Consider the following 20,119-nt stretch of genomic DNA (forward strand, 5'->3'; position numbering starts at 1 on the left):
TGCAGCGACTTGAAATTTGCTCCTGGGAAATCCTAGCCTCTGAGTAGAATGTTTAAGTATATTGCTATCTGCTCCAAGTAGTGAATACCTAGATTTTAGTGTGCCCAGAACCATAAAGTGTTTCGTGGTATAAGCTCACGGTGCTCGATTTCTTTCATCTGTGCTTGTTTGCTTGTTTGTTTTTTTGGGGTGGAGGATAAAATGTCACTAGTTTTCGCTGTGATTTTGTTTTCCAGGGACTTGCATTGGCACATTTCGTGTGGATTGCTCCTTTACAAGTGACGCTCCTGATGGGGCTTCTCTGGGACTTGTTACAGGCCTCTGCCTTCTGTGGACTTGCTTTCCTCATAGTCCTCGCCCTTTTTCAAGCTGGCTTGGGGAGAATGATGATGAAGTACAGGTGACGCTGTTATTCACATAGCTTGGAAAGGGTTTCAATTAGGTTTCAAAAAGCCCACTCGAGTAAAATTGGGATTGCTCTATGCACTGAACCGTGATCAACTTACTGGGTGTCACTAAAAAGGAATTATTTTAATGGTGTCAATAATACTTCCTATATCAATGGGATATCTTCTTGCTTGTCAGTCTATAGAATTTCTTTATAAATATGTTACCATCCAGTTCATTTTTGTAGATCATAAGATTTAGGTACAATACATAAAACATTTATGTGAATGGGAAGGAATACGTAAATTTTCAGTAGAATTTATAGACTTTTCCATGGATGATCACGCCAGAGCCTTAGTTATTTATGAATCAGTGGTACTAGTCACTGCTTATGAAAGAGGACTTTTAGAGTTTGTCAGCTAGAGTATGATAGAAAGTGTACAAATTTTGGAGTCAGATAGCTCTTGCCTTGAATCCCAGAGTGCTTGCTTACTAGTTTTATGACCTGAATCATGCCACTTCACTCCGAGTCTTTGGTTTTTTCCTCTTGGACATGGAGATAACCACCTCTCTGAGGCTGTCATAAGAATTCGGGCTAATGTATGGAATGCATCTCATATAGTGTCTGGCACACTGGAGGCATTTACTAAATGGTAGTTACTATTTTTGTTACTATTTGATGATAAAATAAATGTCCAACTGTTTAATGAAAGAAATGCGGCCTTTCTTAAAAGCTTGAGCAGTTCTTAGTAGAGAATTTGACTTGTTTTTACTAAGCATTTGATTGATGGGTGGATTGATTTACAGAGATCAGAGAGCTGGAAAGATCAATGAAAGACTCGTGATCACGTCAGAAATGATTGAAAATATCCAGTCTGTTAAGGCGTACTGCTGGGAGGAGGCGATGGAAAAAATGATCGAAAACCTAAGACAGTAAGTCATTCTGATGATTTCAATAGCGTTAGCCAGTTAGTGTTTTATGTTTTAGAAATGAGTTTGTCGCAGTGGACTTCCAACTCCTATTTGAAGTTTCTGAAAATCAAATGATTGTGTTAAGTTTCTGACAATCAAACAATTGTATTGTTATATCAATGTGCATGCGTTAGTGGCATAAAGTCATTTTCATGGGCTGTAGTTTTACATAGTTGGTCAACTGTGTTATTTTGCACGACAAGGATATTTATACCTTATAAGAGAATGCCTGTATGTGTTTATAGCTGTTTAATGTAGTTGTGTGATTAAACTAATGATCATGATGTTGGAGGCTGATTGAAACCTTAAACGGAACTTCTAGAGTACTAAGTATACAATTCTGAACCAGTAAATGATTCTCTATTATTACATTTTCCTTAATTTTTGTTGTGAAAAATGGAAAAAAAGCCCCTCTATTTGGTTAAAATATGTTTGTTTTTCCTAACTTAAAAATAATAATGGAGGATAATCTCTCTAAATTGTGTTTCTATAAACCCTCTGCTTGAGAAGTCAGTTCAAGTAATAAAATATAGCCACTGCCTGAGGCAGGGTCAGTCCTCGGCACCTCCCTCCAGTCTTCTTTCACCTCAGATAACCTTCCTTTCACTGATTAGTAAAGATTATATCCAGCAAAAAAGTACAGCACAGACAGATATGATTGCTGAGGTAATTTTGGGCAAAATATAAACTAGGGCATTTCTGTGGCCACAAGACTGTTTTTCTTTAGTCAAATTTCATATTCCACAAGCTGCAATCAGAAAAACGTTCTAGGAGACTCAGAACCTTTGGGGATAGATATTTTGTTCAAAGGCAGATAATTTCAGGACGTACAGCACTTGAGAGTTTCCCAGGGAAAAATATACTAAAAAGAAGAGTACCCTTTGGGATGGTGTGACTATTGATCGTCAAGGACTCAGGCTGCGAATTCCAGGAGACAATGGTAACTGGGCTGCAGGTGTGTGATTGGAACAACAAAAGAAATGCTGAAATGTTAAGTCCTTTGCCATGTAAATAGAAAGGGTAAAAGAGTATTTATTGCCCAAACATTATTGGTCACCTGTTTTTATTATGCCTTTCAAGACAAATCCAGGAAACGAATTATATTTTCTTTCCAGAAACATCCTTAAAGATTTTGGGGAATTATTTAGTTGGCTGAAGTTGTTTTTCTCATGAACAAGTGAGTTCTCCCTCACGCTTGTCCCCTTGGTCACTCTTATGTCTATAAGTGTAGGCATAGCAGGCATGATGAGGTTATCAGAGAATCCAGTGTGCTCGGGCCTCAAGATAAACTCGTGCTCAGGTCATTCTACTGCTGACTTTTGTTGACTTTGGTTTTTGTTTTCCCTCTTCCTCAAAAGGTGAAATCCATCCTTCCTACTGTGTATTTCTGTTTTACCAATTCTAATAGCAAAGGTTTGGTTGTAACTTGCATAATCCAGTTCCTTAATCTAGAATGAAATTGTTACCTGAAAAGGCTGAGAATGCTGACACAATTATGAGAAAGGACGAATTGCTTCTACTCAAAAGAGCAAATATAATGTTCTGGAAGAAATTGGCAGGATGCACTTCAAAGGGGTGATTACCTCGGCCAGGGCCACTGTTGAAGTGGGCTCTGTTGAACAAAGCTCCCTGAAAATCTACTCCTTTATTGCTCTCTGGTAATAAAGTCGCTTTCAAATTTTTTTACAAGGAACTGAAAAAATATTTTTATGACTCATAAAGTGTTAGTAATTTTATTATGGAAAGTACTGCTTTTTGGGTGATTCTCATAAATATTCTTGAATCCTTTATTCTTTTGTTATTAGTACCACTTCTTCCATTTTCCCCAACTGTTTCTAATACATTTCAACAATAATTTTGACAGATTTGTCCACATTTTTATAAACAGTGTTTTCTAGCATTTTATTAAGATCAACCTAGCCAATAGTGCTCTTTTTTCTGTTGAAGATTAAGGACAGAATGTACAGTCTAAGTGCCAGGCCCTCTACTGTGCTGTCATTTATCTTGGCAATGACTCCAGAAGGGGGATGCTATGTGTCCCTTCTATAGGTGTAGATTCTATAGGATCAGAGGGAATGGCGGCTGACTTCAGATGGTGTAGCTATAACTGGCAGAGCCAGGAGTCAAACCCCAGTGAGATTCCAAAGTCATAATCTGCCTTCAATGCCAAATAGTTGAAGTAGGTAAGCATTAGACCGCATTAGACTGAATCACAATCTAGCTTGGGCACATTGACCTTCGTTTTCTTTGTCAGAGTGTTCAGGATGACATTTTTTTTCAGACTTAAAAAATTATGTATTTCCTCTGAATTCTACTGTTTGAGAATGAGAACTTTTCTAAGTTACACAAGCATGTGGAACTAGCACCCAAATGCCAGGTACAGCTGTTGCTGCCTCACACCAGAACCCTCTACATGCCTGCGTCATTGCGACTCTTTCTCTTACAAGAGCTGAATAGGAGGATCACAAGTGACTCCAAATTTATGATCCTGAAGAGTGGAATGGAGATTGAAGGCAGCACTGTCCTCTCTTCTCACCAGCCACTGCACTCCCCATTTTCTGCCTGTTGGAGCATTTAAATCTCTTCTATATGTGTAAAAAAAATTGCTCGCATTTGCAGTTCAGGCTAGAAGATCAGAAGTATAATATGATTGCAAATAATACTAAGGTGAGAGAGACAGAGAGGATGCAGTATCTATTCTCAAAATTTTTCAAGAACAACTTGTAACAGAATCACTTGGGTTCTTTTTTTTAAAAAAATGTTTATTTATTTTTAAATTTTTTTGGTGAGGAAGATTCACCCTGAACTAACATCAATTGCCAATCCTCCTCTTTTTTCACTTGTGGAAGATTAGCTCTGAGCTAACATCTGTGCCAATCTTCCTCTATTTTTTGTATGTGGGATGCCTATACAGCATGGCCAATGAGGGGAGGATCCCAGGATCCGAATCCATGAACCCGGGCTGCTGAAGTGGAGCACGCAGAATTTTAACCACTAGGCCATGGGGCCAGCCCCCTTATTTACTTATGTTTTGTTAGCATTGCTACTGATGTAATTTTTTTTGGAGTGGGGGAGATCTGCCCTAAGCTAACATCTGTTGCCAATCTTTCTCTTTTTTTTTTCTTCCTTTTTCCTTTTGCAAAGCCCTGGTACATAGTTGTCTATAGTTTTAAGTTCTGGTTCTTCTATGTGTGCCACTGCCACAGCATGGTCACTGACACACAAGTGGTGTGGTTCCGCCGCTGGGAACCAAACCCGGGCTGCCAAAGTAGTGTGCACTGAACGTTAACATCTAGGCCTTCAGGGCTGGCTCTGGTTCTCTTTTAAAACACGGATTCTGGAAACCTACTGCAGACTCAGTCAGTCAGTATCTCTGAGTGGTGGGCCTTGGACTCTGCATTTTAACAAGTCTCTCAGGTGATTTTTACCCATGCCAAGGTTTGAGAACCACTCCTCTGTGTCTTATATGTTATTTTCAATGTTCTGCAAACACAAGCTAGAATTTTTAAAATGTTAATAATCCCTTAGGAAATCACAGAATTGTCTTTTTCTTTTATAAATCTTGCAACACTGTCCTCATTTCCACACTTAATTACTTAAAACACCTACCAATCAACGGACAAAAAATTATCAAATTCTCACTAATCTTACAAATTATCAATGAGGTGAATAAATATATTAAAATAATGTAATAATAATAATAGTAATAATTGAGGTTATTAATTATAATTTAAAAAGAATATTTACTGGTACTTTAATTTCTATCCCCCACTCAGATAAGGTAACTGAGGTCCAGAAAGGTTAAATAACTTTCTCAAGATCACACAGCTCTTATAGGGTGAAGCCAGGATCAGAACACAGGCAGAAAGCCTTGAGAGCCTAACTTCAGATTTAATATTCCAAGATGCCTGGTATTTGAAAAGTAAATAAGCATCTCAAATCTTATTTATTTTTTTGTAGAACAGAACTGAAACTGACCCGGAAGGCAGCCTATGTGCGATACTTCAATAGTTCAGCCTTCTTCTTCTCAGGGTTCTTTGTGGTGTTTTTATCTGTGCTTCCCTATGCACTGATCAAAGGAATCGTCCTGCGAAGAATATTCACAACCATCTCATTCTGCATCGTTCTGCGCATGGCAGTCACTCGGCAATTCCCTTGGGCTGTACAAACATGGTATGACTCTCTTGGAGCAATAAACAAAATACAGGTAATGTACTATAACTGGGCATAATATATGATGGTTTTAGAACATTTTAGAACTTTCCCAGTGGACAGACTCTCTAGAGGTAAATTCTTGGTCGTAGGCCTGTTTGATGGATAAGATTTCCTCTCTTGATGTCTGTATGTGGTCTAACGGGCCCCTATAATGAAAGCCTATTGAAATAAAATGAAGGCCTGTGAGATTTTCTTAAGTCAAAGAAATTGAAGAAAATATTGTTTCTCTATTCTGGAGAATGTTATTTAAGTAATCAATAGATCGGTTCTAATGAACTTGGTAAATGTGCAAAAAAATGGTGGCAGGTTCACCAGGAAGTTATAAAACTCTCCAGCTAACAGTTGGAATGTTCACCTTGAACTTTTCCAAGCATTTCCCTGGACAGTATGATGGATGAGAAGGGCATTTTTATGTCACATTAATTACCTTAAAATCCCAGCAATGCTGATGCAACCGATAGCTTTGAAGAGAAGTTCTAAAGTCCCCAGGGGATGAGACTCAACTTATACAAAGCTAATTGGATCACCACCATGAACTTGTGTGTGGTTATAATTTTCATAATTAATATGCAGATCAGAATGTACTTTAAAAGTGCTTTAGAACACTGTTGAAATTATTAAGAAATAATTTCTAATATAATTCATAAAACCCAAATACAAAATGCAAAACTGTTAAAGTATAAAATAGATGTAATAATGCATTAACACTATTCTGGTTCTACAATATGTTTTTGCCTTCTTTTATAAACAGGATTTCTTACAAAAACAAGAGTATAAGACGTTGGAATATAACTTAACAACTACAGAAGTAGTGATGGAGAATGTAACAGCCTTCTGGGAGGAGGTTAGAATTTCTGAAAAAAATCCTTTGCTCTAAATACTTAAGCATTTTCTCCTTTGTGAATCTGGTTTTCATCCTAATGGATAATAAAGTTAAAATGATGATAGAACTGGAAGAGGAACCACGCTACTTATTTTGTAGACTAAGAAGTAGAGGCCCAGGAATATTAAATAGACTTTCACATAACAGATTAGGAAGTAATGCAGATCTTACATGTTTTGGAGCCAGTAGAGCTGGGTTTGAATCCTGGCTCTGCTATTTATCCTCTGAGTAATCCGCATCGGGTTATTTTGCGGAGTCTTTGGTTCTCCATCTGTAAAATGGGAGTACTAATATTTACCTTGCAAATTTGTTGTGAAGGTTGACTGAGATAACGTATATTAAGTGTTTACCAGATTACCACGCAAATAATTAGTTCCTTAATAAATGCTCCCTTCTCTGATCTCAAGTTCCAGTCTGGTGTGCTTTACGTATGCCAGTCAACATAAAGATGTAGGAGAGATATACTGATGTATGGTTTTCTACTATTTTTACTTATTTTCATTCAGTATTTAAAATTCTCTCATGTTTATCAAAGTCAGAAAAAATATTATCAATGATTTTCAGCCTCCTAAGAAGCAATATTTGATTATCAAGAGCACCTGTTGAGTTCTTATTTCCTTATGACTTACATCTGTTGAGTAAAGGTAGGAGTTATGAAACCAATGTTGTGTTTCTACATATTTCACAATATCTTAACTTAGTTTTATTTATATAAGTAACTTGACCACCAGGGCTTCACTTTACTTCACTTTTAAAGATATGAATAAGAGAATAATTCTTTATCTGCCTAGCAAACTTGTTGGTGGAAAAGCGTGTGGATCAGAGTGATGTGATTTCTTTGTTTTTAGGAATTCCAAATGCCCTTCTAGGCATGAAGGAGCAATAAGAAGTTTGACACTTTCACTACTACTTTCAGATAATTGTTTTCCTACCCTGATGCAAAAATTCTCCATCTCACTCTCCTTCCATCTAATAAAATAGGGAGCGTGCTGGGCCACTTACTGCGTGCCCGGCACTAGGATAAGCACTTTGTATGTATTGTGGCATTTAATTCTCATAACCTTCCTATAACCTCAGTAATAATATTTCCATTTTACTGATAAGGAAATGGAAGTTCAGAAAAATTAAGGGACATGGCTCAGTTTACACAGTTGGCAAGGGCTGAAGCTGGATTTTGGACCCAAAAGTCACAATCTACAACCCTTTCACTGAACCATTGACTCCTGTCTTGCTGTGTCCTCATCCTCCAGTCTTTGACTGTCACCTCTCAAACTCTGGACACTCCTTGATGGTATTTACTCAGCATAGTGGTGCTTGTTAAACCTCTGCCATCATGTCTGAGACTTCTGCATCCACATGAACAGTCCTTCCAACACTGTCCTTGGAAGTTATATTTTGCAGTGACTTCTTCAGAAGCTTCCCCTCACAGTCATATCCTGAGCTCTCTGAGCACCTGGACTTACTCCATTTTGGAAATATCACACTCTGAAATCTCTTTCTCAGTCCAGAATGTCCTAACCCTCCAGCTCTCTCTGTCTCTTAACTGCCATCTCCATCACCTTTGTTGCCTTTCAATTTCATAATTTCTAGTCTCTTTAATTCTCCCTTTTGGACCCCTCCTAGTTTACCCTCCGCTGATTCCAAGACCAACCGTTTCAGTTCTTCTCTTAGCAGCACTCTCAATTCCGTTTTCCTTTTACTAAATCCTTTGCTGCAAAACATTCACTTTATCAACTTTGGCTGAAGAGATGCTGTCTGGGAAAACCATACACTCTAGCCAATTCTAAGTTGTATAGCTACTGTTTCAACCTCAGTTGGGCCTGTAAATCCTCTTGGGAAATCTTTTCATTTGTCTTTAGTTAGTTTCCTTTACCATCTCCCTAAAAGCTGTTCCAGATTTTTACCACTTTCCTGATTTCCTTTGCCATCTCCCTAAAAGCTGTTCCAGATTTTTACCACTTTCCTGAAATCCCCAACCTCTCTCCCAGGATCTGCTCACCCCCAGCAGATGGCTTGGCCTTCTGCAATACATAGAGAAAATAGAAGCCACCATCATGTATGAATGCTTCTGACTTCTCTCTTCACTCTTGGAATTATCTTTTCATCCTTCCTTCTTCTCTAACAGAAAGATGTATGCTTCCTCCTGATTTTGATTAAACTATTACTGTCTTGCTTCACCTTTTCAGAACAGGGGGCTAGCATTTATTCTCTCTCTAGAAGCTTCAGTATCTCCTTTCAACTGATTCCTTCTCACATTTAAATATTTTCAAGTTAAAAAAATTTCTTCCTTGATTTGTACCCACCGAGCCTCATCTTCCAAGCCTCATCTCCTTCCTTCTATTTGCTGTCAAACCTGTTCTCACTTCCTCATCTTTCATGGATGTCTCCCTAATGCAATCTGGATTCTGCCCTCACCAATACATTAAAACGCTTCTTTTCTTCTTGAATTTATCACTTAGCTTTAGTGAACCACTCTTTTCATATTATTTTATCCTCAGACCATGATTTCTAAGTCTTCCCTGCCTTCCACTTCAGTGGTGATGGGCCACTGGGTCCCCACATAGGTCTCCTTTTAGCATTTCATGCTCTCTCTTGTTGACCTCATCCAGACTCACCTGACGTCAGTGTGCTAATGACTCTCAAATGCAAATCTCTGCCCACTTTCTTTCCTGAACTTACCGTATTTCCAAATTTCCTGCATGCTCCTCAAGCACTTCACATTCATCGCTTTCCAAGTTTCATAAACTCACTTTTTCCAGTGCATTCTTCAGTGTATGTCTCATTTGATGACATCACCGTCCACCCAGTTAACTAAGAGGCAAGCCCCTGGTGAGTTATACCTGTGAGTGGGTAAAATTTCTGTTTACATAGTAGGAAGCCGAGACTTAGCGAGGTTGAGTAACTAGAACAGAGTTATACAACCAGTTAGGGCAGACTTAGCAGGTCAGCCTAGGTTTCTTTGACTCCAAAGCCCTTTTCCACTCACCATACTGTCTCTTGTTAAGAAAAAAAGAGTGACTATTGCTTTACTGTATACAAAATTCTTTCATATATGTTATGTTGTTTAATACACTCCCCAGATCAGGAGACTAAAGGTCAGAATGTTATAATGACTTGTCAGTCATTACCCAGCTAGTTGAGAAGTTGAGATAAAGACTGAGATAACGACAAAGGGTCTCATAAGCATTCTACTCACAACTACAGGGGACTCATAAACATGGAAAATGTTCGACCTTACTAGAGAGCAAATAAATAAAAATAACATCAATAGTGAGACTCCATTTTCACCAATAAAGCTCTAAAAAAATACTGAGATTCCATTTTCACCTATAAAACTATTAAAAAAACAACAAAACAAATAAATCCCAAACCAACAAGCAACAGTATTGATAAGGGTTCCTGAAAACTAGCACTGTCATACATTGATGGAGGAAAATTTGGAACTACTTTTCAAAAGACTTGGAATTTTATGTACCTTTTGCTCTGGAAATTCTACTTGTGGGAATTTATACTAAAAAAACCCCCAACATTTGCTCCAAGGTTTATAGCAAAGTACATGCATCACAGAATTATTGATTAAGTTAAAATAAAAAGAGGGAAACCATATAATGTTAAAAATAGAGAACAGTTTATAGTTCATCTGTACTCTTGCATACTATCCTGCAATTAAAAATTATATTAGGGGCTGGCCTGGTTGTGCAGCGGTTAAGTGTGCACGTTCCACTTTGGTGGCCCAGGGTTCGCTGGATTGGATCCCGGGTGTGGACATGGCACTGCGTGGCGAGCCATGCTGTTTTAGGCGTCCCTCATATAAAGTAGAGGAAGATGGGCATGCATGTTAGCTCAGGTCCAGTCTTCCTCACAAAAAAAAAAAAAAAGAGGAGGATTGGCCGCAGTTAGCTCAGGGCTAATCTTCCTCGAATAAAAAAATTATATTAAAAAGGTTATTGAATGGTATGTGAAAATATTTATGATTTAATATATGTCAGAAAAAATAGGTCACAAACCTTGTGTAAGATTTTTCCTTAATGTTGCAAAAATCATGTATATGATTTTATATATTTATAACTATACGTATTTATAATTATCTATTTAAAAGAGTGGAGAGATATCATTGAAATGTTAAACAGTTTCTTTCTAGTGGTGGGACTACAAGTGATTTCCATTTTTTTCTCTCTGCTTTTCTACGTTTTCCAAATTTCCTGAAATAAGTGTTTTACTTCTGTGATCAGAAATAAAGGTTACTAGTAAAAAAAACCCTGTCATTGGTCCAAGTGCTTAAAGTCCTGCTTCTAAGCATGGCACACAAGCCCCTTAACAACTTTGACTGCCCACCTTACCGAGGACCCCCTTTTTCATCTTGCCTTACACATCTGACGCAGCCACTCACCATTCCTGAGACATGTCTTGTTCTTTTAAGCCTGAATCATTGTGCATGCAGATCCATCTTCGTGGAACACTTATACCGTTTCCTGGTCTTGTGAAATCCCACTTATATCCTTCATAGCCAAGCATGTATGTTGTTTATTTGGTCAAGTTCCAGGCTGAGTCGGTTGCTCTCTCATGTATTCCAGTAGGTCTTAGTATAATGTTTAGTTGTAGCACTAAGCTCATTGCAATGTTAATATCTGTTCGTATGTTGTTCTCCCATGTGGGATTTTTGAAGTGGTCTTTAAACAGAGGTGATGCTCATCTATTAGATAAGTAAATGAATAAAGGAGAAACAAATGCCTTTGTCTCATTTTTAAAGGCTTTTCATTGCCTACTTCTTAAAAGTTTCACTTTTAGTTGTCTAATGACTGAGGGGGATGTTAGCCATCTATGTCATAAGAACTCAAAGCAGTGGTCTTCCAGCTTAATTGCTTATGTATGCCCTAAAAGAATTTTGAAAAACTATGTACCTCTAACACGTTTTTAATTTGATTTGTAAATTTTTCAGTGTAGGTTTACGTGGTGGCAAAAAGATGTAATTCCAGTTTATTGTGTATTGTCTACGTATCTTAAATGGATTTTTTTTTTTAAAGATTTTACTTTTTCCTTTTTCTCCCCAAAGCCCCCCGGTACATAGTTGTGTATTCTTCGTTGTGGGTTCTTCTGGTTGTGGCATGTGGGACGCTGCCTCAGCGTGGTCTGATGAGCAGTGCCATGTCCGCGCCCAGGATTCGAACTAACGAAATGCTGGGCCACCTGCAGGGGAGCGCGCGAACTTAACCACTCGGCCACGGGGCCAGCCCCATCTTAAATGGATTTTTGTCAAAACTTGGGAACTGCAGTTTAAGTGCATTCAATTTTATGGAAAATAAATAAATTTATGAAGCCAGTTTTCATTGTCAAGCCAATCAGCTAAATATAACTTGCTTTATGTCAGAAAAGCAGAACTTTACTTTAAAATAAAGACAATCATTTGTATTAATTTATTAAAAATTAATTAATCAGCAAATTAGTTAATTAAAATGCCTTATCCTTCAACTCGTTTCTGAAATCTGATTCTGAGATAAGTGAGACACATACATTGCCTTCACTGTGAAACCTGAGTGAAATGAGATGTTACCTCCTTCAGTATTTCTGGCTTTGCAATTATGGGATGCTCTTCCAGGAGAAAATCATCTCTTACAGTCTCCTTGTTTCCATCATAGAGCTTTTTACACTCCAGAAAGTGCAATGTAGTGAAACTCAGGACTGGCGAGAAGCCTGCTCTGCTGTGTAAAGTGAGGGAAGGACAATTGTGAGAGGGACGTGGGAAAGGAGAATTGACAAACAGCGGGCGAATTCTCAGGCAGATTAATTTTAGGAATGAGCACATTTGGATGTTGAGGATGTGGGACTAGATTCCCTTAAAACTAGGTGCACCAGCTTCATCCTGATCAATCTTTAGGGCTATTTACTTTGGTTTGAAGACCACCACTCTAAAGCTTCCCATGGGACAACAGAGAAGCAGGGAACTATCAAAAGAGAATTCTTTCTCCCCAGCTACTCTATAAGTAGAATTCATTCCAATCATCTGGCAGACTCACCACATTTGTACGTAATTGTAACTACTTAAAGAAATTCTTTGAGCTTCTCAGAGAAAGGTACTACCAGCATGATAGAGTAGAAGTCAGATTTGTGCTGTATTTCCACCCTGACCTGTTATGTGACTTTAGTCATTAATCTCTTTGAGTCACAGTCTACAGCTTTGAAAGAGAGGGATTATGAAGTCTACCTCATATATTATTATTACGCTGAAGATTAAATAATAATGTTTATATACCCAGTTTACAAGAGAAGGTGTATATGTAGATATGTTATTTTTTCATTATTGTATATTTAAAATATACAATATATATTTTTAATATTTTATATATCTATAAAAGGCTGATAGATATATAAAATCTCTAATTTAGTTTAATTTGATGGTGAGCAACAATCTGAGAAATTGAAATTATGTTTTCATTAAAAGCTGTAATTTTCAAATGTTTTGGATCCTGTGCTCTAGAAATCATGTGCTATAAAATATGGATCATGTGCCATGTGCTTTTTGAACTAATCATACATAAAACAAATATCTATTGAAAATATCTGAAAAACTTACCTTTTATTTTCTATGTTTTTTTTTTTTTACAGGGATTTGGGGAATTATTTGAGAAAGCAAAACAAAACAATGACAGAAAAATTTCCAATGGTGATAACAGCCTCTTCTTCAGTAACTTCTCACTTCTTGGTACTCCGGTCCTGAAAGACATCAGCTTCAAGATAGAAAGAGGACAGCTATTGGCGGTTGCTGGATCTACTGGAGCAGGCAAGGTAGTCTCTTTTATTCTTCATCATTAAGACCTTAATTTGGCATGGATTTCTCCTCTCTTTTTCTAGTTTGTAGTGTAAGAAGGTATTTTGGAGAAATTCTTATTCTGATTTTAGGAGAATCCTTGCATATAGTATCCCTTACAATATAAATTGTTCCACTGATGATATCCTCTAGCCATTTATTTCTTCATCTTATTTTCAGTGACTTCTTCTACGTCTTTATATTTTGCACAGCACTCAGCACAGTGTCTTGCAGGTGGTGAGCATTCAGTGACTTTATTGAACAAATGAATCATCCATTTTTACCAGTCTGTGGCACAGACATTTTTTCAGTGCTAGTCCAGGAAAATCACGGCTTAGATTTTACTTCAGTAACCACACAGACAAAAGGTCTCCATTTTGTTGACATTAGAATTTTGGAGAATAGACTCAGACTTGCTTATGATTTATTATGAGGAAAAACTAGTGAGTGGGATAATGTTTTGAAGGAAATACATAGGAATGTTAATTTATTCAGTGTTGGTGAGCCCTTCTCACCCCCCCGTCCCACCCTAATTTATTATAAACCAGGAATATTTGGAGATACATCTGATAAAAATTCATAGGTTACAAAGTGAAAACAGCTAAAGGGGCAAACTTCATAGTCAGGAGAAGAGTAGACTTTATAGTGATCTTCAAGTGTATGAGCTGTCCTTCCGACAATGATGAAACTCTTATTTTCTTTATCTAGGAAGTAAATATAAAGGGCATGAAGGAATCAAATCAGAGATGAGAAAAGGCCTCCTGGCTTTGGAGTGAGCTACAAAGGAAATAGGCATTTGCTTTGAAAGTCTATTAAAAAATAGGTCCTGGAGCTGGCCTGGTGGCATCATGGTTAAGTTCACACGTGCCTCTTCGGTGGCCCAGGGTTCACAGGTCTGGATCCTGGGTGCAGACCTAGCACCACTCGTCAAGCCATGCAGTGGTGGCATCCCACATACAAAATAAAGGAAGATTGACACAGATGTTAGCTCAGCGGGAATCTTCTTCAAGCTAAAAGAGGAAGATTGGCAACAGGTGTTAGCTCAGGGTCAGCTTCCTCATACACACACACAAAAAGGTCCTTGTTCTCACTTGACTGTAATTTTAGCTGTGATACTTTCTAGAAATATAAGAAAAAGCTGAGTATTTTCTTAAAAGTTTTCAAAATACTCTCTAGGATTAAACTCAAGGATGAAAGAAAAGAAAGAAAGGAAGGAAGGAAGAAAAGAAGAAAGGAAGGAGTGATGCTATGCTGTAAGATAAAAATGTAAATAAAAATGGAAATTAAGAAACACTCCTGAAAGGCAGTTGTTTATTAATATCTAATATACGAAGAGCCATAGTTTGAAGAATTTAATCGGAGACATGGGAAATAAAATGGCACAGAAAATTTCTAGTCATTGAATTTGGTGTCCACAATGCTAGTAATACAATTTGTTTCTTTCTCTCTCCAGTTATTTTTCCTATATGTGAAACAGGCCTTTTAAATAAAGTAGCTGTAGTGCATTTTCTTTTTAGAAAAACGTGTTCTTTCTTAAAGTGTTATTTTTTCTTTCAATTTCTTATATAATATTACTAGCAGTTTTCACTGTTAAAAGAAAATGATGCCATAGGAGGAATTGTTAATAAATAAGTTACAAATGATCTAAACAAGAACGTTTCCTTCTGAGAGGATGGTAACTGTGTTTCATAGAATTTTAAAAATCTGTTTATGTGTTTAAAATTACTTGTACGAAAGGTGTACAAAAATAGCTTTGCAATTACAAATTACAGGACTTACCAGCAATTAAATTTCAAGCAATTCTATTAAGAATTGATAAGCAGGTAATTGCTGGCTGAAGTTGCAATTGCACCTTCTGGGAAGTAGCTATGAACACACAATTGGATGAAGGCAGTGGTTTGTTAGGAATAATTAAACCCTACTGACAAACAGGGTTTGGCAACTCAATCTAGGAGGATGCCTTTTCAAAGTATTAGGAATGGGGCACTTTAGAATCTTACTGGACAAAAGATCGAGCTAAAATATAAGATTGAATAATTGAATATTATCATTTTGAGTTAAATCCCACTCCACTCAATTTGGTAATTTGTATTTCAAAAGCCTTAAAAATAACCAAATAATTCTTCTACTTGTATGACTTAACCTGGTATGTTGGCAGAGATTTTATATAAAGACATTCATCACAACATTGTTTCAATAGCCAGAAATTGGGGGATCCCTAAATGTCTAATAATAGGGGATTGACTAGGTAAATTTTGGTGTAGTTGTATAATGGCATGTTATTCAGTCAGTAAAAGATACCATAAAACGTGACTCTGAAGAGTATATATGATATACTGTTAAATGAAGATGTTTTTTGCTCTCATCTGCGTTGTGTTTACATTTATGAAATTTCCTTGAATTATTTTGATTAAGCAATATTGGTGTAAGAGTCTTTACCACTGGGTGCCCTTGACTGGAGGCTGGCTTGTGGTATCTCCCCAGGGTATGGAGATTTTCAGTCTGTCTGTTGTCCCCACCACAACTGAAGCAGATCTGTGGCCTTGCCGACAACCCCTGATTCCGCATGGTCTCTATCGTCGTCCTGGCCTCACTCTTGTACTAAGTTTTAGCTTGGCTCTATAATAACTGAGCATCAGATGTGTAAAATAAGCTATTAGCTTCTGCTTTTGCTTACTTTTTAGATAAAATACAAATGTCTGCAAAGTTTTATCAGTATTTTGCTATGTTTATTTTTATATCTATTATATTCAATGGTGTTTTCATTTAACTTTATAGCTCTCAAAATACCAAAAAATACATATATATAAAAAATCAGATCCATTCCATTGTTTGGGTTTATAAAGCTGTTCTATATGAAAATATCACTTCTAGTTTTAATTTTTATACAAAGGCATTATACATAGAAAAAAGGTATTTCAGCTATTTTCCCCATACAATAAGAATTATAACGTTTACTGAGCTAAATACCACAAAGATGTCTGTTACTTGACTGTCTTTTTTTCCTAATATATTTTAGGTAATATTATAATTTATTAAAATTAAAAATTAAAAATTTTAGAAAATTAAAATATGTAAAAGGTTGAAAAATTGCCCCTCTATTTTTTAAAAATTTTTTTGTGAGGAAGATTCACCCTGAGCTAATATCTGTTGCCAATCCTCCTCTTTTTTCACTTGAGGAAGATTGGCCCTAAGCTGACAACTGTGCCAGTCTTCCTTTATTTTTTGTATTTGGGATGCCTCCACAGCATGGCTGATAAGCGTAGTAGGTCTGCACCCAGGATCTGAACCTGCGAACCCGGGCCACCAAAGTGGAGTGTGTGGAACTTCAACTACTTGGCCACGAGGCCACTTCTGTGTCTCTGCCTATTTTCCGCTTTCTGCCATTCCCTCCCCCAACCCAGGCAACTACTCCTGTTAATTTTTTGAATATATATATTATTATATATAGTATTCCATTGTTTGGATTTATGTTCCCTAATGTAATGAGTCACCTACTGATTGTCATTTGGGTTGTTTCCAGTATTTTGCTAACACAAAGAATGACATTATGAATAATAACGTAACGCCTTTGTGTGTTTGTCAAACTCCCCTCCCTGAAGGTTGCATCACTGTGTGCTTGTGCTGTACGGTCTGGCCCCTCTCCACTGATTTTAGTGCTGCCTTTATCAAATACTAATTCCTTTATGCATTTGGATGTTTGTAGTTATAGTTCTGTTCCACTGGTTTGTCTTTTTATTTATGTACCAGTAATTCACTTTTTTATGTTATTGAGCCCTTTTAATATAATGTGTCATAATATCATTAAATTATAAGATGATTTAACAAATTTATTGAACAGCTGCTTTGTGCTAGGCACTGTTCTAGGCCCTAAGGATATAGCAGTGAACAAAACCCACAATATATCCCGTCCTAAGGAGCTCACATTCTAGTGGGTGATGAAAAAAATAATATATATGGGATGTCACATGATGGTAAATGCCATGAAGATAAAGCAGAAAAGGAAGATTGATAACGGGGGTGCAATTTTAAATAGGGGGGATAGGGAAGGCTACACTGAATGATAACATTCGAGCAAAAACTTGAAGGAGGTAAGGGATTAGGTCATGCGGATATCTGGGGAAGAGTCTTCCAGGCAGAGGGTGGGGCAAAGCCTTGAAATGCAGCTGTACCTATCTAGTTCAAAGAACAGCAAGGAGATCGATGGGGTTGGCACAGGGTGAGCCATGGAGGGTAGAACTGTCAGAGAAATAATGGGGATGGGGCAGACCATTGCTTGGAGCCTCGTAAAAGAGCCCACGTGCCTTACAAAGGGCTTTGTAAAGATTAGACTTTTTCTGAGGAGATTAGAGGCCATTGAAGGATTTTAAGCAGAGAAGTGACATGATCTGACTTACATTTTGACAGGGCCACTTTGAGAACAGATTGTAGGGAGACAAGGGCAGAAGCAAGGAGATGAGTTTGGAGGCTATTGTGCTAATCCAGGCAAGAGATGAAGGTGGCTTAGTCCAGGTGGTAATGGAAGTAGAAGTCAGATTCAGGACATGTTCCTGAGGCAGGTACAACAGAGTTAGATTGAATATGGCATATGAGAGAAAGGGAGGAGTCAGGGATGAGTTCAAAGTTTTTGGACTGAGTAGCTGGAAGGATGAAGGTACCATTTACTGAGAAGATTATGGGAGAAACAGGTTTTGGGTGGAGTTTGATTTTTAATGTTAAGTGTAAAATGCCTATTTGACAACCAAGTAGAGATGATAGGTGAGTATACAAGTCTGGTTTCAAGGGATCAGGGGCTGGCAGTGTAAAGACATGGGCTAAATGAGATTCCAAAAGAGAGAGTGTTGAGAAGAAGAGGAAGGGGCCAAGATGTGAGCCCAAGAGCATTCCAACTTTTTGAGGTGGGGGACATGTTTTTGTTCTAGTGATTATGTTTATAATAATAACTTTATGTTACATCTTTGGTCTTCCATTTCTTTAGTTCACTATGAGCTCTGATAAAATCGATGTTTTTTCTTCCTCTGCTGCCTCCTTTTCTTCTGCTTAATTTTAGTCAGTAGTATTATCTTCCTTAATGTTTTATCTTTGTATTGTTAAATGTGCTTATGCTTCTCTTACTTGATTTGTTACCTTTAAATGGTATCCTTTGACTTCCAGCTTTTCTTGATAAGGCAATCAGCACATTTCCGCTACACCCCATTTCCTTTGTTTTGTTTGTTTTTCCTTAGAACTTTTCTTATTGTCAGGGCACATACCATATTTAAATTCTGTTCTTCCACTCTAATTCCCACATTAGTTTAAATTTTAGTTCACAGTTGTATAGTCTTTGCTCACTGATAGTCCTTTTGGTGAAGCTTCTTCCATCATCTCTTGGATGATTTTATACTAGTTTCTTCAAGAAGGGCTCATGGGAAAAATATTACCTGACTATAACTCTTTTTAACTAATCTCCCCTTTATAAGATGAAGATAATATCGAATCTCCCTTGCAGGGTTATTGTGAGGATTACATAAATGGATACAGTTAAATCACGTAGAGCAGTACCTAGCATAGAATGAACGCTCAACAAATATTAGCTGTGGCTAATCTTTCTGTGACCTCCTCCAAACTCATCCCAACAATTTGAATTAGGTGCTCCAGCCCTGTGAACCTCTGTCAGAGCACTTATCACACTCCATTGTAATTCTTTCTTTTTTTCCTCTTTATATCTTTCGTGCGTAGCAGCGTGCCCAGAACAGGAAGTGCTTAATAAATTTTGAATCAAATGAGTTAATATAGAATCTTTAAAAGTCAGAATAGATACCTCTGCTTAGGATGACAGTTGGAGGCAAGTACATCCTGAGAGTGATTTGATCAAATGATTTAACTTCGTAACAATGGTTTCATTTCCAGACTTCACTTCTAATGATGATTATGGGAGAACTGGAGCCTTCAGAAGGTAAAATTAAGCACAGTGGAAGAATTTCATTCTGCTCTCAGTTTTCCTGGATCATGCCTGGCACCATTAAAGAAAATATCATCTTTGGTGTTTCCTACGATGAGTACAGATATAGGAGTGTCATCAAAGCGTGCCAACTAGAAGAGGTAAGTGATTATATGAGAAATTTCTGATTAGGCATATGAAGCCTTCAGACTACCTAAATTATATATTTAGCTCCCTATTCAGTCAGTCAGTCCACATATATGTTAAGCTCCCACTATGAGTAAACTACTGTGAGTAAATCAATTAATAAAATATATGACTCCTGCTTTAAAACATTTTCAAAAACATAAAGAAGGCACAATTTATTCTTAAAATGATGGGTGTGTTTGGTTACAATAAAAACTCTTTATGAAATGGTGAGAATTTTGTTCATTCATTAGTGAGGCGTGTCCTTAGTGGACACTTATGTGGCATACATTTTTTAAAAGATGCTTCAAAATTATACAGAGGACTTTAGCAATTTTAATAACACCATGGCCTAATGGAACAAGCGTTGGCCTGCCAGTAGAGAATCAGAGATAAAATTGTGAATGTATCTTATCGTTTGGCCTTGAAAATATAGCCGTGTAATCTCTAGTGACTGTAATTCTCTGAAACAGAGGCAAAATGAAGATGATGCTATTGACTTATTTCATAACAATATCGGGGATACTTATGGGCTAATATATAATAATAATATGGGCTAATTGTCTGGAAACACACAGAGTATTCCTAATGAAACCAGTATGTGGATCTTGCGCTATTCAGTACATAAATTGTATGATGGGGAGGAGGGGTTCAATAATTACTGGTGCAAATGTTAGAGCAGAGAATTTGGCATTTGACACAAGTGGATCCCTTTAAATCACCTTTCATGAAAAAAATTGCAGTGGGTATA

General features: G+C 37.2%; 1 protein-coding gene across 3 annotated transcripts in view; it reads left to right on the forward strand.

Annotated features, from left to right (window-relative positions):
* CFTR (CF transmembrane conductance regulator) overlaps positions 1 to 20,119 on the forward strand; it is a 167,171-nt gene that overhangs the window by 55,048 nt on the left and 92,004 nt on the right. For 2 of the 3 annotated variants that reach the window (XM_070264278.1, NM_001110510.1), the window contains 6 exon segments: positions 237 to 400; positions 1,195 to 1,320; positions 5,320 to 5,566; positions 6,326 to 6,418; positions 13,061 to 13,240; positions 19,152 to 19,343. In XM_070264278.1, coding sequence (XP_070120379.1) covers positions 237 to 400; positions 1,195 to 1,320; positions 5,320 to 5,566; positions 6,326 to 6,418; positions 13,061 to 13,240; positions 19,152 to 19,343 — 1,002 coding nt within the window. 3 annotated transcript variants of the gene reach the window in all.

This window comes from Equus caballus, chromosome 4 (assembly GCF_041296265.1).
Source record: "Equus caballus isolate H_3958 breed thoroughbred chromosome 4, TB-T2T, whole genome shotgun sequence".
Classification (NCBI taxonomy): Eukaryota; Metazoa; Chordata; class Mammalia; order Perissodactyla; family Equidae; genus Equus; species Equus caballus.